This window comes from Eucyclogobius newberryi, unplaced genomic scaffold (genome assembly GCF_026437365.1).
Source record: "Eucyclogobius newberryi isolate DKJ021-1_F unplaced genomic scaffold, fEucNew1.0.hap1 SCAF_18, whole genome shotgun sequence".
Classification (NCBI taxonomy): domain Eukaryota; kingdom Metazoa; phylum Chordata; class Actinopteri; order Gobiiformes; family Gobiidae; genus Eucyclogobius; species Eucyclogobius newberryi.
In genome coordinates, this window is record NW_027315812.1 from 11009605 (window position 1) to 11034054 (window position 24450).

General features: G+C 41.3%; 1 protein-coding gene across 1 annotated transcript in view; it reads right to left on the reverse strand.

Moving 5' to 3' along the window:
* Window positions 1–8497: 8497 nt before the first annotated feature.
* The window catches only part of LOC140364399 (transferrin receptor protein 1-like), a 29681-nt gene continuing 13728 nt past the window's right edge, over window positions 8498–24450 (reverse strand). Inside the window, exons 8-18 of the mRNA XM_072450515.1 lie at window positions 22340–22479; window positions 21154–21314; window positions 20482–20601; window positions 13906–13991; window positions 13520–13583; window positions 13369–13436; window positions 13244–13296; window positions 12658–12748; window positions 11790–12017; window positions 10795–10944; window positions 8498–9575 (exon numbers count right to left, since the gene is read on the reverse strand). Coding sequence (XP_072306616.1) covers window positions 9363–9575; window positions 10795–10944; window positions 11790–12017; window positions 12658–12748; window positions 13244–13296; window positions 13369–13436; window positions 13520–13583; window positions 13906–13991; window positions 20482–20601; window positions 21154–21314; window positions 22340–22479 — 1374 coding nt within the window. The 3' untranslated portion in view covers window positions 8498–9362. The remainder of the gene's footprint in view (window positions 9576–10794; window positions 10945–11789; window positions 12018–12657; window positions 12749–13243; window positions 13297–13368; window positions 13437–13519; window positions 13584–13905; window positions 13992–20481; window positions 20602–21153; window positions 21315–22339; window positions 22480–24450) is intronic.

Sequence of the window (24450 nt, forward strand, 5' to 3'; positions counted from 1 at the left end):
AAACATGGACCGTCCTCCTGCTGGTGCCAGAGTCAGGACTAAACATGGACCGGCCTCCTGCTGGTGCCAGAGTCAGGACTAAACATGGACCGGCCTCCTGCTGGTGCCAGAGTCAGGACTAAACATGGACCGGCCTCCTGCTGGTGCCAGAGTCAGGACTAAACATGGACCGGCCTCCTGCTGGTGCCAGAGTCAGGACTAAACATGGACCGGCCTCCTGCTGGTGCCAGAGTCAGGACTAAACATGGACCGGCCTCCTGCTGGTGCCAGAGTCAGGACTAAACATGGACCGGCCTCCTGCTGGTGCCAGAGTCAGGACTAAACATGGACCGGCCTCCTGCTGGTGCCCAGAGCCAGGACTAAACATGGACCGGCCTCCTGCTGGTGCCAGAGTCAGGACTAAACATGGACCGGCCTCCTGCTGGTGCCCAGAGTCAGGACTAAACATGGACCGGCCTCCTGCTGGTGCCAGAGTCAGGACTAAACATGGACCGGCCTCCTGCTGGTGCCAGAGTCAGGACTAAACATGGACCGTCCTCCTGCTGGTGCCAGAGTCAGGACTAAACATGGACCGGCCTCCTGCTGGTGCCAGAGTCAGGACTAAACATGGACCGGCCTCCTGCTGGTGCCAGAGTCAGGACTAAACATGGACCGGCCTCCTGCTGGTGCCAGAGTCAGGACTAAACATGGACCGGCCTCCTGCTGGTGCCAGAGTCAGGACTAAACATGGACCTGCCTCCTGCTGGTGCCAGAGTCAGGACTAAACATGGACCGTCCTCCTGCTGGTGCCAGAGTCAGGACTAAACATGGACCGGCCTCCTGCTGGTGCCAGAGTCAGGACTAAACATGGACCGGCCTCCTGCTGGTGCCAGAGTCAGGACTAAACATGGACCGGCCTCCTGCTGGTGCCAGAGTCAGGACTAAACATGGACCGGCCTCCTGCTGGTGCCAGAGTCAGGACTAAACATGGACCGGCCTCCTGCTGGTGCCAGAGTCAGGACTAAACATGGACCGGCCTCCTGCTGGTGCCCAGAGCCAGGACTAAACATGGACCGGCCTCCTGCTGGTGCCAGAGTCAGGACTAAACATGGACCGGCCTCCTGCTGGTGCCCAGAGTCAGGACTAAACATGGACCGGCCTCCTGCTGGTGCCAGAGTCAGGACTAAACATGGACCGGCCTCCTGCTGGTGCCAGAGTCAGGACTAAACATGGACCGGCCTCCTGCTGGTGCCCAGAGTCAGGACTAAACATGGACCGGCCTCCTGCTGGTGCCAGAGTCAGGACTAAACATGGACCGGCCTCCTGCTGGTGCCAAAGTAAAGTTTATCACCAAAAAATAAAGCATATTACACAACGCCTTACCGCACCTTCGCGCAATAAAAGCTCTAATTTCATTTGAAGACTGGAACATTTTTGCTCGTAACTCTGACAACAAACGGACCACGAAATCTTCCCTTTTTCAACTCGTGTTTTTGCTTTATCACGACTAAATCTAAATATAGACGTCTAATTTTAGCCCGACTCAGAGCGATGGAGAGCGGCGAAACACCAACGCTTCAGTGTGTTCCACAAAGAGAAGCGACTGGTATAAACACACAGTAAATGTCCAATACCACAAACAGATAAGGAGTATTCAGAGGAACAGATTAAATACATGCTCTACTTTTCATTTTAGATGCATTTTTCTTTTTTTTATTACAATTTTTTTCATTTTTCAATGCATTTAAAGAACATGAAAACAAGAGTAGAGAAAGAACAACAGAGGAAAACATAAAAGACATCCAATAAAACAATAGAATCTAAAACACACATGATCCCAAACAATTGTCCCATTTTTCACACAAAATGTTAAATTTGCTGATTTTCAATTTTAGTCCGAATGTGATTTTCCCCCAATTTTTCTAATGTCCAATATAATGTCTGTCCAAGTTTTGATTGTCGGTGCATTTTTTGTCATCCTTTTTGTTGTGAGGGCCTTTTTTGCTGCTTCCTGTATCCATGGCAGCCGTTCTGAGGCCCAAACACATTGTTCTGAATGAATGTAAATGTCATATATTGTCCGTAAGGTTGTATTGATCTCAGTCCAATAGATACATTTTTCATTATTGTTATTAAATGATCCAAACGTACAGACTAAAACGTGATCTCTGAATGTATCTAACTTTATTTGACTTAGTTCCGGATTGCTAAGAGTAATAATACAATAATAACCTTCAACTAATGCTACTACCATTAGCATCTGTGTTTAATTGTGAGCATCTAAAACACGACAATAAGTTAATAAGTGTTTGAAATAAGTTTCTTGTTTTGACAATACTTTGAGCGCCTTAAAGTAAAATCGCCAATGGATCAAGCGCACAAATATCTTGTTTTACTCAAAATAAGAAAAAGACGTTTTCTAACTTGAAATGTGGGAAAAAAATACCGTATTTTCCACACTACAAGTTGCTCCGGAGTATAAGTCGCAGCAGCCAATAAAATGCAAAATAGAGAAGAAAAAAACATGTATAAGTCACACTGGAGTATAACAACTTGGTGAACGCTAACACCTTCAGCTACATGAGGCACAGACAGAACTGTGGTAAGTGTCTGGTATGTTAACGTAACATATGAACAGTTCTTCAGATAACTATAGCATAAAGAACATGCTAACAAGTTTACCAAAGCATCAGTTTTACCCCAAATCACTAAATCCACTGAATTCTTCTTCCTCTGTGTCACTTCTAAACAACTCCACAAACTCCAGAGGAAGAGGAATGTTTTAATAATGTCACATATAAGTCGCTCTGGAGTATGAGTCGCCAAACTATGAAAAAAGGTGCGACTTTTATAGTCCGGAAAATACGGTACTCACAAAACGTACTTGTTCTATTTGCAAATCTCATTTTAAGAACGTCAAAATCAAGTCAAGGTAAACATTACACATGTCAATCACTTTTTAACGTCTTATTTTATATTGTACATTTTGTCGTCTTCAAGGACAATATTCGAAAAGCATCACTAGGGAACATCTTATATCCCGTATTCTAAGTCTTCTTTTACGGGTAATTTAAAAAAACAAAACATGTCTGTGTCAATGAGACGTTCTGACAAAGTAAAACACGATATACACAATTAAAATGAAATGCTAGTTATGTTAAAGAAATAGACAAATGTGTTTGAGTTTCAGAATTCCTTCAAAAATTCAAAATGTCTGACCGTGTGGAGGGCTCGAGCTTCGCCGGCCGTCACCTGGACGACGCCATGGACGGAAAGAACGGCCAACACCTGTGGAGCAAAGACGGCGTCAGAACATGCCAAAAAATGCCACGACAAATTCGTGTTACTATCGATGTATTACTCTTTGAACACCAGAATTGTACACAATAATCCGCCAATAGTCAGGCCGGATTTACGGTGAACGCCGCAATAAATCAAGGTAAGTCGGCGTTTTCAAAAGGAGCCGTCGTTTCCCCGTCAAAAGACTTCAGACATTCCGAACAAGCGTGAAAAGAGGTCACAGAAGAGGCCGCTGCAGACTGAGCAATTAAACGCTGAGAGGTGAGAAACTGAGCAGGATCTGGCAACCCAGAAGAGGCCCGAACACAATCAGGCGCGTGGCAAATACGGCAATTAAACGTAACATTATTTCCTCTAAGACCTGCTGATCGTGTGGTTTAGAGCGCCGCAAACAACACGCAGGACTTTGGAAACGAACGAATATTCTTGAATTTGTATTTGTGAGCAGGCTTTTAGATAGACACCCGTCTTCCCGTATTTTGGACGGGTATTTTTGAGTGCAGGGACGGCCATTTTATTAATATATTTTAGAAAAAAATGGAATATTATCATTAAATCGGGCCGCGAAGCATTTGACAATAGTCCGCCATTACTGTTTACTGTTTACAAGTGAAAATGTGCATGCTGCGTGCTGATTGGTCGACGGAATGTGTGTGCTCGGCTCTGATTGGCTGCCGAGCCGTGGTCCGGAGAATGCCGGAGCTACTCGTGTTTTCAAATCTTATCTAAAAGCCTGATTGGGAGTCAAACTGCTGTGACTTGGGGAAATGTTTTGAGCGAAGAAGACGGGAGGAAACGCCGTCAGGAACAAACAAGACTTCCTTTTCCTTCATTGAATTAAAATAAAACATAATCACGTGTTATAAATAGCGCATCGTGTTCACCAGTTGCCAGGGTTGGGATTGAAAACACTACTTGGGCCTCAGAACTCCTGCCATGGACACAACAGATGGATACAATAGATAGATATCTTTGGAATATGAATTGAAAAAAGGCATTCACAAGGAACTTAATGACACAAACGCCCCTGACGATCACAGACTGGACTGACGATATAACATTTGACCTGAAAACGGACAAATTTGAATAACTTTGGGCGAAATGTGACGTTTATGTTCGACTTTGTACGCCGTAACTTCATTTATGTTTAACCGTCTAGCGCCATCATCATTCTCATGACTTGTATTATTGCTACTTTCTTTTACTCTTTTCTTTTGTCTCCAGCTGTTGTGTTTTGTGTGTTTGTAAAATGAAAAACTGTAGAAAACTTTCACAAAATCCATTTCCCGGTTGTGCCTTGTGGGCCCGATTAGCTCCTCCCCCAAACACAATGGGCCACTTATCTTATCTTATTTAATTGACTTTTAACCCGTGATATCAGCGTGCGTTCAATTAGGCCATTCTCAAGACACACACACTGCACAATAAATGTATGTAAGTGTGCAAGTATGCAAGTGTGCAAGTGTAAGTGCACATTGAGAGTCTAGTAGTACAGACTATGTTCAAACTATTGAGACAAAACTGGAGAAAGACGACAAACAAACGGTCAAATCAATAGTTAGCTTTTTTAAAATTTAGTCACAGTAATAACTATTCAATATTTATCTTGTGTATTCTTTTTTTTTGCAGATTTATTGTGGAATTTTTTTGAATATGTGATTTTTTGGTGATTTTTCTGACAAGAATTGCGATTAGATTTGGAGATTGTGTTCGACGTTCAATCACAAACTGACAAAAAGACTTGAACAAGACTTTAAACCACTAAAATAGCACTTTTTGCGCAAATCTAAACTGTAGCCGGCCGTTTTTATGCAGAATCAGACAGGATATTTTGTCATTTGAGGAGGAAATTATGACAATTGATGCTGCAGCAATAATTTGAGCCGCAGTGGGTTGAATCATAAAGCAGCTCGTGTCTTTTAATTTGAAAAGCTCTCCTTGGGTTATCCTGCTTTACATTTTACATTATTGTTATTTACATGATTGTGCGTTATTGTCGCGATATTATTCTGCAGCAACGTATCACAGTGTGTTATTAATGATTGGATTAAGTAATGGAGCATGTGAGCACGTGGCGGGGGTTTGGGTTTTAAAGTAAGGCAATAATGAAGTATTTAAATGAAATATATGAATTTTACATATTCAAGAATGTTTTGGAGAATCTTGGACATAAATATCATTAAAACAAGAAGATAAAATTGTAATAAATGACAATATACAACTCAATAACAAATGTATTTGCCAAGCTATAGTTAGTTTGCCTTTGCTTTGTTAAGACTATAAAGGCACAGATGATGTTTTATTCGCATAATCAGAGTATAAATCATCTTTTTACATTTATTAGAATACAATGAGCAACACAGTCACATTTGGTCACGTCAATGTATAGTCCAGGCTATGTTTTGAGTATGAGGGAGAATTTGAGACTATTGAGGACATTATACAATCACAGCAGCTCATTACGTCACCAAAAATGGAATAATCTATGAATATTAGAGCTGATTAGAAATGCCTTTATCACATTTAAAAAGGGAATAAACGGCCTAAACTCATCCCTGACACTGTGCAAGTAAACAAGTGAAAAGACACGCGGGGGACTGGACATTATTGCAGTGACTGTAATGTATTTAGGCTCCTGCGGCTCCTAAAGCTGATTAGCCGCGGACGCATCACGCACCGCGGACGCATCACGCACCTGCTTCTGCGCGTCCCGCTTGAAATAAAGCTGTTTATTTATTTCAGAAGAGCATCCTCACGCGCCTCATGATGTGTGCATTAATGTATGTATGCATGCATCCCGCCGTGCATCAGAGAGAATGACCTGCAACAGAAAGGATGTCCCGGTCCCGGTGTTTCCTCCGGCCGTCGCTCGCTCCTCACGCCGCGCTCCGACACTGATCTCCGGGGTAAAAAGCTGCTGTGTGTTGTCCCCGGGGATGTGTCCTCCTGTGTCCTTCTGTGTCCGCGGTCCCGTTATTTGTCCTGTCGCGGATCCGCTCTCGGGCCGTTCTGAGCTGCGCGTCCGCCGAGGTTTGCGACGAGCGTCAGCGCGCGGCGGAAGTGCAGAGACGGTGAAATCCTTTCAAAGTAAACGTTCGAAAGGCTCGCGCGCTGTAGAGGTGCACCACGCAACTTCTCTGGTATTAAATGTATTCATCTCCATGGAGACAGAAGCTGTCAAGTGTCAAGACAGATCTGTGGAGAGGCGAGCCCGCTGGGAGTTAGAGCAGTGGAACATTACTAAGCTAGTTCACTTAGCCTACACAAATGTATTATATTATGACTTCATCAAAACTTAAGGTAATTTGTGTCATAAAATGGCCAAAAATTGCACAAATGTGGGACAAATAAATCCGAAAAATGAATTAAATTTCCTCCATTATAAAAAATTAAATAAAAATAGAATTAAGAGTGGATTTTGGACATTTTTCTAGTTTACTCAGATTGGTGAAAAATGCAAGTTAAAAATATATATGGATTAGCAAACGTGATCCTTCATAATCTTGTAAAGTGTAAAATTTGTGCCAAGTTGTTGTTTTTTTTACGATTTTCTTACTTTACAGTGTATTTATACATATTATACACATACATTATAGTTTTACACCAATTGAGTAAATATTTGGGGAGAAAACGTTGAAAAATCTGTAGAAAATGACAGGAACACTCTAGAGGGACATTCATTCCAGTCAAAGTTTATGCATCATTTACACTAACAACTTTGATTCTCTAAACATTAAGTCAACAAAATACAAATACACGAGAACTTTGTCAATTAGAAGAGAGTTTTTTGCCCATTGTTTGCTGTCAATTACAAACAGGAAGTGAAATTGTAAACCTAAAAAATTTGCTTTTCTGGGATATTTTCACAGCTTCAAGGATAATATTTTCATAGTTTAGCATAATCTTAACTGCATTTCAGTTCAGTGAATCATCCGACCTGTCAGAGGCACTTTAAGTAGTGATCTAGGTAAATCTATGGATAAAAGTTGATTTAATTAAAAGCGTAAAACATGGTACAGATTTGACAATCTTTTTCACGTACAGTTTAAATACACAATGTGCTTATTTAATCGTAATATCATGCCAAAAGTTACAGAACAGCCTGGTTAAAATAATTTCACTTTCCAATAAACAGAAGCACAAAAATCTGAGAAGCAGAAGTGTTTATTAACCTTTTCAGCAGGATGTGAACAGAACACGAAGATGACAAATAAAAGGCCGACATGTCATTTTAAAAAGGCAGCTATACTCATGCCTACATTTGAACATGTAACAACAGCAACCAATCAGAACAGGAGAAAGCAAACGGAGCGTATAAAAGGTAACAACGCGTGCACGAGGAAGGAAACGGTGACCTAATGTGAAGAAGCACTACAGCATCTCGTTTACAGTGTGTGATTCAGCTCCAGTGTTCCGAGAAAGGCTTGGATGACCTACTACGACGAAAGCGACAAACAAAAGGAAAAGAAATACAAGGTTTGTTCGATGAGATGAGATCCAAGGACTGAGGTGTAACGTCTAAGTTTAGAGTCATTTAAAATGCTGTGGCGCCGCTCGTCGTGGCAAAAACCATCGCAACAAATCTCGCGTTTTAAAGAAATGACATTGGCAAAGACGCAAACACACAAAACACACGCATCGAATCAAAAACTAAGCGCAACAAAATCATAAATATATCAAGTATAAAACCCTGGGGAAAGCACTGTCCCCGATAAGTTGCTCCACCACTTCAGTGAAATATGAGAGGCGCTGCTCCCGATAAAGACACATTCGCGCGACAAACACAAAAATAAAACACATAAACAAACACTGGTAGGCAAAAACTACCATCACTGCATTTCATTATGGGAGACACTGCCCCCGATAATGGTTTCAAGTATGGAAGGCGCTGCTCTCGATAACTTAGGACGAGCCGCGGCCGAGAACGCAACAAAAGAACCCCGGCAAACTGCGCCGCCGATCAGAACCATTCTGAAGTGCCAAAAGGGGAGTTTTTTTGGTTACTTTGGGTAACATTTGTACCACGTTTTTTTAGCGGTCATTTTGAGTCATAAATAGTAAATACTTTAAGTTTAAATATTGTTTTTTTTTTCTCTTCCGTTTTTAAAGTCGCGTTTTTTGTGCTTTATAACAGTTTTAACACATTTATAAAGAGGAATTGCTTGAAAACATTGGCTTTTTCAGTACAATTTGACATTGTGTATTCAGTAATTGCACATTTGTTAATATCCCGCCATGCAATCGTATTGAAATCTAATACAATATCGACTTCCGTTCAATTTTTTTTTTTTTTTGCTTTATAAACAGTTTTAACACATTTATAAAGAGGAATTGCTTGAAAACATTGCGGATAAGTTGGCTTTTTTTGTACAATTTGACCTTGTGTATTCAGTAATTGCACATTTGTTAATACCGCCATGCAATCGTATTGAAATCTAATACAATATCGACTTCCGTTCAATTGAGAAAACTTGCGAGCGACGTGCCCCGTCGTCATAACGACCGCGTGTGGAGTGTAGCAGATGCTGCCGGAGAATGCAACAGTATAACTGTCATAATTATGGAAGGCACTGCTTCCGATAATGTCAAAAAAGACAAAATCTTTATAGCGGACACTGCCGCTGATAAAGCAACTTAAATATAAGGACTTCAGTGCGAGGACGCAAAGAGTTGACCTGCAAAAGCTTTGACTGGACTTGCACCAAATCTCATGCCTTTCATTTAAGTCAAATAGAGTGTTTACAGTTCAAAAAAGGTCAAATATCATCTTCAAAAGAAAGCAATATTCAAAAAGTATGTAACTTTTCTGGCGGACGGTGCATTATTGCTTTACCTGTACGTTCCACGGTATAAACGTTATCTCCGTGGACAGTTAACGGGTCAGATCTGTGGAAAAGTGACCCAGCACACAGTAATAATACACGAGTTATAAATGACAAACACCAGAAAAGTTACATAACACACCTTTACGCCAATTTCTTTCTGCTAAATGCTAATTGTCGTTGAAAAGAATGAAAACCTGCCGTTCGAGTCATAAAAGCCAGCAGTAGTTTGACCTCGCGTCCAAAACACAAAGATTCACGTTAGATTTCGTTGTCGATGTCCCAGAGGTCGCCGACGATGGCGTTGGCGCAGCCCTGCAGGTTCCAGGTGGCCAGAGCCAGCTGCGTGTGCAGTTGGGTCGTGTCGGTCATCTCGGCGATGGCCGCCAGGGTGTGGGGGCCCTTTCCGAACAGCAGGTGGCGGTAGGGCGTGTCCACGGGCGAGACGTAGGGAGAGAGGAGAGAGTGCTCGATCTGCGCAGGAGAGACGAGCGAGACGGTGAGACGCTGCAGTTTATGCGTTTGTTTTATGGTTTTAACTTCTTTATGACGTATACAACTGAAATAATGTTGAAAATGCTGGTGTAAAGTTTGGACAGTTCTCGCCAGAAGAGGGCACTATAATGACATTTAGATTATATTTAGATAATATTGTGAACGCCGTTTTGAAGATGTGCAAAATTTGATTGTAAAGTAGTATTTTTTTTCGTCAGAAATGCTACAAAAAGAGCTGATTAAAAGTATAAACGGAAACACTAAAAAAAGGCAATAAAAAGTGATATTTCAGCCCTTTGGCATTATATTTCTGACATTGATTCAAATTCAACTAATACATGTTAACTGCTTTCTGACTGTTATCAGGATATTCAGAAAAAAGTATTGAGATGTTCACCCCCTACGGCACGTGGGTCCATCTACTTGTTCAATATGCCACTCTAATATAATATGTGCGCATCAGATCTGTAAACAACTGGTCATAATCCATATTCCAGAGTAAAGCTGCAGCTAAGGATCATTTGCAAAACAATAGTCTAAAGATCACATCATTTTCATGTAATTACTGCTCAAGACGAGTCATAAAACCTCTTCTTTTTTCAGTTCAGGCATGTTCTGGAGCTCATATCAAGACGTGTTAATGATTATTTTAACTAATATATTCTGACCATATGGACTTTAGGGGCTTGAGCGATTAAAAACACAAAACAATCCTATAACTCTCACATTTTGTTCTTAAATGTGTAAATGTTTTCTGTGATGTCGTGTTATGCATTTAAAATAAATAACATAAAAACTAACATAATGAGTAATAAAATACAAATTAAATAAACACAAAGGTAAGATGAATACAAATTGATAAAAACAAAAATAAAATGAATAAAACGAAATAACATTAAAAAAAAGTGATAAATACAAATAAAACACAACAATTACATAAGATAAAAATAAAGCCATGAATAAAATAAATAAAAAGTATAAATAAAACAAATAAAATGAAATACACAAATTTAATAAAAAAAATTGAAATAAAGCAATAAATAAACAAAAATAAATAAATTAGATGACAATGATTTCAATAATTAATAAGTTATGATTCATTGATTAACTTCTTGCAGTCGTACTCTACAGTGTTTGATTGAAATGGGGGAAAGCTAAATGGTTATGGCTGGATATTCAGATGCTTCATCCGTCTCACCTTCATGATTCTGTCGTTGAGCAGGCGACAGGCCTCGGGGTCGTTCAGATCCGTGTTTTTGATGTCGTTGTAGAGGATGTCGGCCGCGCGCTGGAACGAGGACTTGGCGCGTAACAGCCAGCTCGTGCTCACGTCCTTCAGCTGCCCAGACTACACCACAGAACCATGCAAATAATTAGTACCGTATTTTCCGGACTATAAATCGCACCTTTTTTCATATTTTGGCCGGGGTGCGACTTGTTATTGTCACACTGACAACCACAAGAGGGCGCTCTAGGCTCTAAGCGACGCAGAAGAAGAATCTGCACTTCCTCTTCCTCTGGAGTTTGTGGAGTTGTTTAGAAGTGACACAGAGGAAGAAGAATTCAATGGATTTAGTGATTTGGGGTAAAACTGATGCTTTGGTAAACTTGTTACATGTTCTTTATGCTATAGTTATCTGAAGAACTGTTCATATGTTACGTTCACATACCAGACACTTACCACAGTTCTGTCTGTGCCTCATGTAGCTGAAGGTGTTAGCGTTAGCATACGTACACCTATTCACCATGTTCTCTCATCTGTTATTTTAAACTGCATTTCAAGATGAAATGACTTTTCTTGGGCCTAGATTTGATCAAATAATATACTCCAGTGCGACTTATATATGTTTTTTCCTTCTTTATGCATTTTTTGGCTGGTGCGACTTATAATCCGGAAAATACAGTAAATCATTCTGCTTACTTAATGGATAATCTGCTCGAGAAGAAAAACACGCCTTTGCCATCATGTTTTGTAATCAAGAATGAATCAACACTACAAATCTGTTATTATTTAAGCAATATACAATATTATTTGTCTATTTTTTGGACAGAAATTAGTTGAAAACGACTATTTCAAAAGTCTCATTATAAATACTTGTCTGACGAGTTGATTAATCAAAAAAATAGTCACGACTACAAAAACAGAGCTTTTTTTAGAAGGTATAAAAGGTAAAGACGGGTGTAGCGTCTGACCTTGGTGAGATCGTTGACGCGGTTGTTGACGCGGTGCACGTTGGCGTTGAGGAGTCGCTTGTAGCCGGTGACGTCGAAGTTGATCAGGTGATCGTGGACCAGCCTCAGGGCCATCTGTCCGGCGAGCTGGGCCGCGGTGGCCGCGATGGACGAGGTCTTGTGGGCGGCTGCGTAGTCCAGGTGGTCCTTGGTGTCCAGCTGCGTGTTGTAGTACTGGTACTCCGAGGTCTGTACGCGCAGGGACGAGGAGGGTTAAAAGCAGCAAGCCTAGAATCATGACGCCGAAGTCTAAATCAACTTTATTGCACACTTTTTCAGGATCTGTACTATCTGTATTTTAGTTCAGTTGTATTTTAGTTGATTACTTATTACTTTGACTCAAAAATATATATAACGCCTTCTGCTGCGTTACATTTCTTCGGTGGAGAGGTTTTCTATGTCTTTTGTCCCATTTAAAGTCAGCCCAGAAACGTGATTTGTGCAGATGTTTTACTACAGTCTCAAACTCAAGTTTTGAGCTTTTTCTTGCTTTTATTTTGGAAATAGGAAATACAGAAAATTGAATTCCCTTTTCCAATGTACCCATTTATTATTTAAGTCTCTCTGATCTAATATTTTACACCAAAACCCAATTTGCATCTCGTCTTCAGAAGGAGCAGAATGAGTTTTATCATTTTTGAAGCCGCAAAGTCATAATTCACAACAGGATTTGTAAAAAAAAAAAAAAAAAAAAAACTAATTACTAGAGCAAATACTTCGATATTCAACTGAACTGATCACTCGACAGAGCCACTTTTACTGGACTATTGGGGGTGTATTTCAAGCCTCCGCAGCAGCACTTTGACCTCTGAGATGGGTTCAGACTTACACTTGGAGAGGTGAAGTGGAAGGAGATGGAGGGGATTCCAGAAGAGGCCAGGAAAGGATAGGCCGGGTCGTCCATGGACATGGGGCGCATCCTGTTGGCAACATCCACACGTTAGAACACGTTTTTCATAGATTAAAACATTACAAGCAGACATATTGCGCAAAAAACTTCAATGAGCTTTTAACCTTGTTACGACAGCGTTTCCTCTAAGTTCACTCAAAGTTACATCTTTATTTACTACTGCGCGTTTAGTCATCCTGTTTTATCATGCAATTGAGGCTTAAGCGCTCAGAAAATCCCCGTTCTCACCAATGCCTTATCCCCGCCCACTTCTCTGCACTTAGTCGTCACATAGTGCTTTCAAAAATGCAACCACAATAAATGACAAGCCGCTGTTTGTTGCAGTGAAACGTCACCGTGAAGAGGCGGGGTTTATCAGTTCTGCAGGTTTGAACAGGACGTTTTAGATCGATATTGCCGTTAAAGTGGACAAAATGAAAAAGTTTGAGCTGAATACGTTGTAGTTCAGTGGTAAATACATTAAAAAAGCATGTCTCAGTTAAGAAAGTAATTTTAGGAGACTTACGGGTTGGGGCCGGCGATGCTTCTCACGGAGTCTTTACCAGTGGGGCTCCTCACCTGTGCGCAAATAAAGACAAGTTCAAACACGACAAAATGTCAAATATACGGCATTTAGCAAACGTCTGTTACCATTTTCATGGCGGCGTCGAGGATGTTTTGGAGAAGAGGACTCGCCGAGGCATAGAAGCTACCGGAACCTAGAAAAACATACACGATATTGAGCGAAAGTCACAAACTGGTCACGCTCGCTTGGACAAACTTCACAGGATCTGGGAGTGACCTTGGACAATGCCATCCAGACTGATGTAGGACAAGACGCTCTGGTCCAGGGAGCTGGTGTAGGCCTGAAACCAGACACGATCAAGATTGTTAATAAACACAAAAACTTTTCACAAAAAAAACATTTTTTTGTTTTGTTTTTTAAAATCGTATTTTCCGCACTATAAGACACACTTTAAAGCCTTTAATTTTCTCAAAAAACTACAGTGCACCTTATAATCCAGTGCATCTTGTGTATGGATTAATTCTGGTTGTACCTCAAAGAGATTGTTTGGTACACGTTTTGTTTCGCTTAATGCGCCTTATATATGAAAAATGATGGAAAATAGACCAGCTCGCCTTATATAGTGTGGAAAATACGGTAAGGACAAAAGAAATACTTCCTACCTCGAGCCATTCTGTCGCACCAACACTACTGTATTCTCCAGCGGTCCAGCTCGCAAACACGATGCTTCTTCTCGGTCTAAACTCATCTGGAATTTTAAAAAGACAAAAATATTATTTTAAAAAATGAATTAAAAGAGAATACAATTTTAAAAAAGCAACAGTTTACAGCACATATTTTAAAACAGATTTTTTTCTTTTCTTTTTGTTTGTGTGCCTTAGTTTTCATTTTTTAAATTCTATCCATGTTCTCTCTGGTCCCGTGTCATTTTTCTTAAGTGTCTATATTCTAAAAACATGAAAAAAAACAAACAAGGGACCTAAAATAGAGGACAAAATCAAATCCAGACCAGAACTAAACCCGAGTCTGAGAGAATATGAACAGGTCTGAAAAAGGACCAGACCAGAACTAAACCAGTGCTACAGCTAGAAGTGTTTTTATGATCATAGAAAATAGTTTTGACATTTTAAATTAATATTGTCGCCATTTTCGTTGTGTTGTGTGTGTGTTTTTGACTCTGTAATGATGAAAAAAATGAATTATTGGGTAATAATTATAAATATAGCCGCAAGCGGCAATGATCGGCCCTCGCTACGCTGCCGCCACGCCGCAAGAGGAGGGGGCGCTAACGCGCCCCAATTGTCCTTTTATTACGCCTACTGCTGAATCTTTGACGCTGTCACATCTTCTCCCCTTTGTTTTACAATCAAAAAGCAATTTTATTTTGAATTCTTGGCAAAATGTGCGGCTTTGCCGCACAGACACCGTGACTCTTTGAATAAAAATGTGGATAACTTTTGATGGTCCACCCCTGAAGATGAGTCTCACCAAATTTCAGGTTAATAGGGCTGACGCCCTAAGAGGAGTTTGTGAAAGTCTAAAGTGTAAACATGTTCTGGCGATTTCCCCATTGGAATAACATGGAAGGTTTCGGTCATCGTTACGGTAAAACCATAACAATTATGACATGGGTCTCATTGACTTTTTTGATGGGGATGCCAAAATTGAGTTGTGTGTCAAATTTCATATAATTTTGCAAAACTAAATATTTAACCTCCATATAAAATCTGTAGGGGGCGCTGTGGCTCCAAATTAATTTATTTCACTTCAAGTAGGTTTAGCGCAAAGAGTTTAACAACTGATTCTAATTTGACGCAATTCGGACTTTACCTGCGCAAACGACAGAAATGTTACATTTGGGAGATTTCTGAAATTCTTGCTACAGTTTGCGGCTTTGCCGCACAGAGACCGTGACAGGTATCAATGTAATTTGGATAACTTTTGATGTCCCACTCCTCAGTAGCATTTTCACAAAATTTCAGCTTTTTAGGGCCAACGCCCTGGGAGGAGTTCGTAAAAGTACGACGTTTGGAAAAACTCCGAAGACATGTTTAGCCATTTTTGAAGCAATATGGCCGACATTTGGTTGGGCGGACGGCGTTGCCGTAATAATATTTTTTACTTCTCTTGTCACCATCTACCTCTGCGCCAAATTTCATGATTCTACGATCAAATTTCTTTTGGGTCATTTCCCATCTCTCAATGCATTTTTGGTACATTTGGGGGCGCTGACGCGCCAAATTTTTTTATTTTAGAAAAGGGAAATAGCCAGAATGTAGAGAGGCACGATTTTTAGAGGTGTGCAAATTGTTGTGACTTTTCGTCAACGTTCACTGGGTGAAAAATAGGGGGGTTGGTCCCGAGAAGAAGAAGAAAAAAAGAATATTAAAGCCGCAAGCGGCATCCAACGGCCCTCGCAGGCCGCCGGCCTTCCGACTCTGCACTTTCGACTTGATAAAGATGGCCCCCTTATTGTGTTGAATTAAAAAAGAACTTGACAGACGGCGACACATTGGACATGGCCAATCCAGTGCAAATCAACACAAGTGTCAGTCAAATTTGCTGCTCCGCTGCACAGAGACCGTAGCACTTGGAATAAAAATATGGATAACTTTTGCTGCCCCGCTTGTGTAGATGATATTTCCCAAAGTAAAGCTTGATCGAGCTATTGCCCAGGGAGGAGTTTGTTAAAGTGTGAAGCGTAAATGTGAACATTTCAAGGATTTGGCGTTTTTCCCATTTGTGACAGTATATTTGCAGCTCCACGGCACAAAGACCGTACCACTTAAAATCAAAATATGACTAACTTTTGATGCCCCGCTTGTGTAGATGATTTTCCCCAAATATGAGCTTGATCGAGCTATTGCCCTAGGAGGAGTTCGTTAAAGTGTGAAGCGTAAAAATGTGGTCATTTTAGAGATTTCGCTGTTTTCCCATTTCTGACATATATTTGCGGGTCCGCCACACAGAGACCGTAGCACTTAGAATCAAAATATGGACAAGTTTTGATGCCCCGCTTGTGTAGATGATATTCTCCAAATATGAACTTGATCGGACAATCGCCCTAGGAGGAGTTCATTAAAGTGTGAAGCGTAAAAATGTGGTGATTTGAGCGATTCTGCGATTTTCCCATAAGGATAACATGGGATATTTCTGTCATCGCTACGGTTACGCCGTACAAAATATGACTTTGGCTCTCATACTTTTATGATCAGGATGGCAAATTAGAATTTTGTTCAAAATATCATGTCATTTGGAAAAACTCTATTGTTTATAGGCCACTCTGAAGGCCAAATAGTCAGAATTCTGGGAAACGTTTGCGGCTCCGTCGCACAGAGACCGTAAAAGTTATCCTTAAAATTTGGATAACTTTAGATGCACCACTTGTCTAGAGGACGTACAGCGATTTAGAGGTTGGTGGGCAAAACGCACTAGGAGGACTTCGTTAAAGTGTAAAACATAAAAATGTGGTAATTTGAGAGATTTTGTGGTTTTCCCATAGGGATAACATGGGAGGTTTCGGTCATCGCTACGACTACGCCGTAAAAATTTAGGCATTTTTGTGATTGGCTTTTGTGATCGGGACGGCAAAATAGAATTTTGGGTAAAGTTTAGACAATTTTGGTAAAACTAATTTTTGACCTTCAATGTTAATTTAAAGGTCACTCTGTAGGGGGCGCTATCGCGGCCATTTCAATTTTGTCAGCCTAAACTGGTCCAAACTAGAAAGTTTAACAACTGATTCAAATTTGGTCCTAATCGGACTGGTTTTGATCAAAAGGGAGCAATTTTTAGATCTGCAATATTCCAAAATAAGTTGTCCAACTTTGCGGCTGCGCCGCACACAGACCGTAGAAGGTATCTCAAAAAATTGGATAACTTTAGATGCCCCACTTGTCCAGAGGACGTCCGCCGATTTTGAAGTTGGTGGGCAAAACGCCCTAGGAGGAGTTCGTCAAAGTTTGACGTGAACAAAATGGCTAACACAGCGTGTTTTCATTTTCAAAGGAAGATGGCGGCCATAGGGTAAGTCTGGGGGCGTGGCTACAATGATTTTTTTTGTTTGTCCTCACGAGAGGAATGCGTGTCCCGAATTTCGTAGCTTTACGCCAAAGTTGACCTCGGGGCGTCTCCCATAGGCGCAATGTATTTTGACTTTTGTCGGTGGCGCTGTCGCGCCATTTTTTAACGAAAAAAAAAATGGCCCAGAAAAAAATCAAATTTTTCGCCGATTCTGAATTTTGGGCAAAGTTTGGTGAGTTTTTGAGCATGTTCAGGGGGTCAAATTAGAGATCAAAGCGCTGAAGAAGAACAAGAAAAATAATAATAATTAAAGCCGCAAGCGGCATCCAACGGCCCTCGCGGGCCGCCGGCCTTCCGACTCTGCGCTTTCGACTTGATAAAGATGGCGCCCTTATTGTGTTGTATTAAAAAAGAACTTGACAGACGGCGACACAATTGACATGGCAAATCCAGTGCAAATGAACACAAATGTCGGTCAAATGTGCGGGTCCCCCACACAGAGACCGTAGCACTTGGAATAAAAATATGGATAAGTTTTGATGCCCCGCTTGTGTAGATGATTTTCCCCAAATATGAGCTTGATCGAGCTATTGCCCTTAGAGGAGTTTGTTAAAGTGTGAAGCGTAAATGTGAACATTTCAGAGATTTCGCTGTTTTCCCATTTCTGACATATATTTGCAGGTCCGCCACACAGAGACCGTAGCACTTAGAATCAAAATATGGATAAGTTTTGATGCCCCGCTTGTGTAGATGATTCTCCCCAAATATGAACTTGATCGGACAATCGCCCTAGGAGGAGTTTGTTAAAGTGTGAAACGTAAAAATGTGGTGATTTGAGCGATTTTGCGATTTTCCCATAAGGATAACATGGGATGTTTCTGTCATCGCTACGGTTACGCCGTACAAAATATGACTTTGGCTCTCATACTTGTATGATCAGGATGGCAAATTAGAATTTTGTGCAAAATATCATGTCATTTGGAAAAACTCTATTGTTTATAGGCCACTCTGAAGGCCAAATAGTCAGAATTCTGGGAAACGTTTGCGGCTCCGTCGCACAGAGACCGTAAAAGTTATCCTTAAAATTTGGATAACTTTAGATGCCCCACTTGTCTAGAGGACGTACACCAATTTTGAGGTTGGTGGGCAAAACGCACTAGGAGGAGTTCGTTAAAGTGTAAAACATAAAAATGTTGTAATTTGAGAGATTTTGTGGTTTTCCCATAGGGATAACATGGGAGGTTTCTGTCATCGCTACGACTACGGCATAAAAATTTAGGCATTTTTGTGATTGGCTTTTGTGATCGGGACGGCAAAATAGAATTTTGGGTAAAGTTTAGACAATTTTGGTAAAACTAATTTTTGACCTTCAATGTTAATTTAAAGGTCACTCTGTAGGGGGCGCTATCGCGGCCATTTCAATTTTGTCAGCCTAAACTGGTCCAAACTAGAAAGTTTAACAACTGATTCAAATTTGGTCATAATCGGACTGGTTTTGATCAAATGGGAGCAATTTTTAGATCTGCAATATTCCAAAATAAGTTGTCCAACTTTGCGGCTGCGCCGCACACAGACCGTAGAAGGTATCTCAAAAAATTGGATAACTTTAGATGCCCCACTTGTCCAGAGGACGTCCGCCGATTTTGAAGTCGGTGGGCAAAACGCCCTAGGAGGAGTTCGTCAAAGTTTGATGTGAACAAAATGGCTAACACAGCGTGTTTTCATTTTCAAAGGAAGATGGCGGCCATAGGGTAAGTCTGGGGGCGTGGCCACAATGATTTTTTTTGTTTGTCCTCACGAGAGGAATGCGTGTCCCGAATTTCGTAGCTTTACGGCAAAGTTGACCTCGGGGCGTCTCCCATAGGCTCAATGTATTTTGACTTTTGTCGGTGGCGCTGTCGCGCCATTTTTTAACGAAAAAAAAAATGGCCCAGAAAAGATAAAATTTTTCGCCGATTCTGAATTTTGGGCAAAGTTTGGTGAGTTTTTGAGCATGTTCAGGGGGTCAAATTAGAGATCAAAGCGATGAAGAACAAGAAAAATAATAATAATAATATTTTTAGCAAAAACAATATAGCCGTTTTCACTATAACAACAAATTATACATCGTTTGAAAGCTCTAAGCCTTCCCGATGCCGCCATGGGGTGGAATCATCATTACGATCGCTTACGCGCTCATCAGTCCCTATTCCGTCGGGATGCCCCGCCCTCTCCCCATAGACTTCCATTGATTTGAGCAGATACAAGCATGGCCCATGCCTGCGGCATGGATTCTCGCATACGGGACGATGCCAGGAGGGTTTTTGGAGGAATGCAGCGCTTCGCGCTGCTGTTGTCAACAATTAGTGAATGGGCTACGCCCATTCACTAATTGTTGACTATTTCTGTCATAGCAGGAGTAAGTATGCATGATCCATGCCTTCGGCATGGGCTAGTTCACTGTACTTGCCAGGGGCGACGGGGTACCAAACATGCGGGCGCAGCCCGCATGTTTGGTCAGACAGTTGCAATGCTGCCTTCGGCAGCATTGCGGGAGCAATAGGCCGTCCGCCCTGCTGGGGCTCGGGCCTAAATATTCCGATACGAAAACAATGTTTCCCATTTTCCAAATATCATAAACTATACATTTTCGGAAAGCGCTCACGCTTTCCTACCTCATGGTGTGGGTCCCTGGTCACTGACGGGTACTTTCGTTAATTTTTAGTGGGCTCCGCCCACTTTGTGTTTTTGGCCCTCTATACAGTAATAATGTTCATTTTTTGCATTACATGCACGGAACATGCAAGATATGGGGAACGTATTCGTGAGGTACTTAGCGCAAATGAGTGCTCTATATGGGGATGACGACCGCGAAGCGGTCGTCATCTCAATGTAAAGTGCTCGTTTAGTGCGCACTTTTGCACGGGCTTCGCCCGTTTACAACGGTAATGTTCCATTTTCCTACTACTAATTAGTATGCACGGGGCGTGCATGAGTGAAGGAGTGCGTTAGTGAGTGTTTGGAAGTGGGCGAGCGCTTCGCGCTCGATTTCGTGCGCACTACGTGCGCACTTTCGCAGCCGTGCTTCGCACGGCCTTACGAGATTAATAGGCCTCTCGCCAGCTTGTGGCGCTCGGGCCTAATTAACTGCTTAACTATTTGTTGTTCCATTTCAACATTAACAATATTTACACAAAAACTTTACAAGTCTTTTCCACTTCCTAATCATTTATTACCTTTCTCAATCATGTCCCGAATGGCCTTGGCGAGCTCGACCAGCGCAGAGGTCCCGACGTTGGCGCGGGCGTAGCCGTTGCCCCAGGCGTCTCTCTGAGCGCCCAGGACGACGTAACGATCTGCGGAGTCGAGCACAGACGCGTCACGATTACACGGCCAACACAGAAAACACACCAGAAACCATCTACATCAGGGGTGTCCAAACAAAAAGGGCCACATTTTGAAACTTCTATGGAGCAGAGGGCCACAAACAACCCGACAATGTTGAATTTGAAAGTGAATACTTAAAAATGTTGCATTTGGTATTGTTCGATGAGCCTCCACACCTTTAATAATACTTTGAACATTAATAATAGGTTGTTATCACATAAAAATGCTAGAATTCTTCCAATTTTACAGTAAAAGCACTACTTTTTGTTGTTTGGACCAATTTAGCAGGAAGCCAGAGGGCCAACAAAAATTGGTCTGCGGGACGCATTTGGCCCCCAGGCCGTAGTTTGGACATGCCTGATCTACATCCTCCATTTCACCACGATTCCATGCTACAATGAACCCGGATATTAGCACTAACGGCTACACATGATTAATAGTAGAGTGTGTATGTTATTTCTTCATAAAGATAAGTACAATACATCAAGACCAGGCCGAGTACGTGCAGAAGTTGGACATACCGGGGTCGACGAAGCCTTTGATGACACCGAACACGTTGTGGATCTCCTTGAAGGCGAGCGCGTTGTTCACTTCGACCGTGATGTTTTTACTTCCTCCCAAAGAATAGGACGGACTGCCAGCGAAACCACTGTCTTTGTCCGGGAGGGGCCCGCCGATGGACCTGGAGGGCGAAAGCAGTGAAAGTATTTAGACTTAAACTATATTGACCCGTAAAAAACAATGTGTAAATGAGAGCGTGCAATAAGTTAGAAAGAGGGATGTCCAGAATATTGGGTTAATCAATAATTGTGATTTTTCAGGTCACAATATGTCACGAAACTAAGAATCGTGACAGTTTTAGAAGTATTTTTTGTTCAATATTCAGCACAAAAAAATAGACCTACAAGTGAAGAATCCTTTTAAACAAATAAAATACTAATAAAATAAAAATGAAGCAATAAATAAAATAAAAACATAAATAAAATGAATAAAACAAAAAAAATAACATGAGTAATAAATATGCAATTAAATAAACACAAAACATTGAATTTAAAAATAAATAAATACAAAAAATAAATTAGATGACAATGATTTCAATAAGTTGCGATTCATTAGAAGTATTTTTTGTTCAATATTCAGCACAAAAAATAGACCTAAATATGAAGAATCTTTTTGATCTGCTCGTTTGTCACGTTTACTTTTTTTTTTTTTTACTTATTTTGTCTTTCAGGAAGTTCATTTCTGTAAAGCCGCTCGCAAACTTGAGGATTGGAAGGTTAAAGATTACACTGCTGTTTAATCACTATAATCATGATGTTTTTCCTCACAATAATCGTAACACAAACACTAAATATCGAGACATCCCTAGTTAGGAATAGCAAGGCGCAACTCACCACATTTATGTATGTTAAATCTTAAGTCAAATAACAGAAATGCATATTAATCTGCGCTAAAACTAGTAGAAAAACTACTGTAGAAGCTCATTTAAACAAGTATCGATGTTGAAAGGAAATCACATAAATGAGACAACGTTCCCAGCATCTTGATCTTTAACACAACAAGTCTACACGATGAGGTTTTCGTTATTTCGTGTTGAAAATGAGTGTTTCTATCGTCAAAAAGGGCGTGTCGTCAACAGTGCGACATGGACGTCGAGTGCGTGAACTGTGGCCGGACTATAGAACGTCCTCGTGTCCCTGAACCTACTTCAGGATGGTTTGAGCCGTGCCCCCGGTGATGGTCTGCGCCGGGATGCTGGGGAGGCCGGACGACTTGACGGGAGGAAACTGGGTTTGGTTGAAAGACGGGAAGCCGGGAGTGTAAGGGTCGCCGGAGCCCAGGTGCACCTGAGGAGGACACAAGAGGGGAATGCAACGTTATATTAGCTTTTGTTCAGGAGACGTGTTAGCTTTAAGTTAGCTTTGAGTAGCTGTAGCCCATGTTATAACAGTTTACAACCATCAATAGCTTATTTAAAGAGGTATTTTGATGGAATCCTGTCCTGTATTTGAGGATTCACTACTCAGATAATGTTCTGGTCCCTGTACTTATTAAAAAAATGCATAAGAATCTGAGTAATAGACAAAGTAAAACATGCTTTGTAGTAATTTTACACAGAAACCCACTGAAAATCTGCTTCACACTACATCAAAGCCGCTATAATACTAAATAAAGTGTGTTTTTTGCAAATGTTTTGAGTCAGTGGAAAGTATTTTTGCATTGCGCGGGTAGTTCGTCTGCAAATTAAGTTCCAACCTGATGATCAAAGGGATTTTAGCTCGATCTATATTTCCCCCCATAGAGTTTATTGTAAAAACAGCACTTTGTCTTGGCCGTGCTCCGTCTGCATCCATTTATGAAATATCACATCGATCGCAAACCTTTCTTTACTTTGCTGTCTGACAAAAGCTGCTCTGCCTGAAAACGTGTGCGTACGAATTTACAACGTGACAAGAGATTTATGAGAGCCAAGAACTGGTTTTGTAGATCAAAGTGTGGCGTGAATACCATCCAAAAGTAGACCCAAATACATAAGAATACACTTTTCAGGACTTTTGCATTTTAGGATTTTATGTCTTGTATGTGTTGCTCATCTAGTTTATTATGCTGATATTTAATTGTGATGGTACAATACACTGCTAAATTATTATTACTTTTGTGTGTTAGATTGTACATGTTAGCACGGAGCACTTTAATTAGAGTGAACGTTCATGAAAGGGGCTGTACCTGGACGGCGTGTGGCGTTAAAAGTAGGTCAGCCACGCCTATTCATTGGTGTTGAGTGTGGCCCAGGTGTGTTGTGGGTGTTGTACCCTGCGTGCCTCATATGTGTTATTCTGAACCGTGGACTTAATAAAAGTTGCAAAACGGAATGTATCGGCATATCATTCAAGGGTGCAACAGAAATCTTGGTGCCGTGACCCGGATTGGAGATCGCATCGGGACAACACCCCTGTAGTAAAACAGCTGAGTAAGCCACCAGCTGAGAAGCCACAGCGCTGAGGCCCATTCACAAGGACTAAAACGCTTTTAAACCTACACGCTAAGGTAAAAGCACAAATCATGTCTACCGGTCGGAGAATGTCCGTGCCCTGGGAAGAGACGCTCGGACAGATTGAGGAGAAATTATTGACTTTGCCTGCTTTGGAACTCTATGATCTCTGCACAATGTTGGAATTAACTTTAAGTGAAGAGGACAAGAACTTACCCCGCAAAATGAGAAGGATTATCCTCCACAAGCTGGAAGGAGAAGACATCGTTTCGCTGGAGGATGAAGGAATGTCTCTGTTGCTCCGAGTTTGTGACCGCATTGACGAATTAAAGACGTTAGCTCCGTCTGCTTCTCCAATGCAAGAGCTCCCTCTGCTGGACTTATCAGGTACTGCACCTAACGCTCAAAACGTGCCTAATGTGTGCAACGTTCCAGTTGCTGCCTCTAACGTGAGTGTTCCAGTTTATGATGCAAATCCAGCCTTTGTTCACCAGTTTTACAGAAAGGAATTAAAAATTGCTGGGCAAATTGGTGAACCACATCAAAAGGATAAACTTGGCTACACTAGTTTGGAGAGGCAGATCCAAAAAGCCCTAAATAAAGGATACAGTGAGGCTGACATTGTGGAGGCTGTAATTCAGGCCATTGTTCCAGGAATAAAATTAAAAAGCTACCTGGAAAGCAGAGTGGACTTGACTCTTTGTGCATTGAGACAAATTCTGAGGACGCACTTTATTGAAAAAGATGCTACTGAACTTTATTATTCTCTGACTAGGGCAGCACAGGACTCCAGGGAGACGCCCATTCAGTTTGTTCTCAGAGTGAT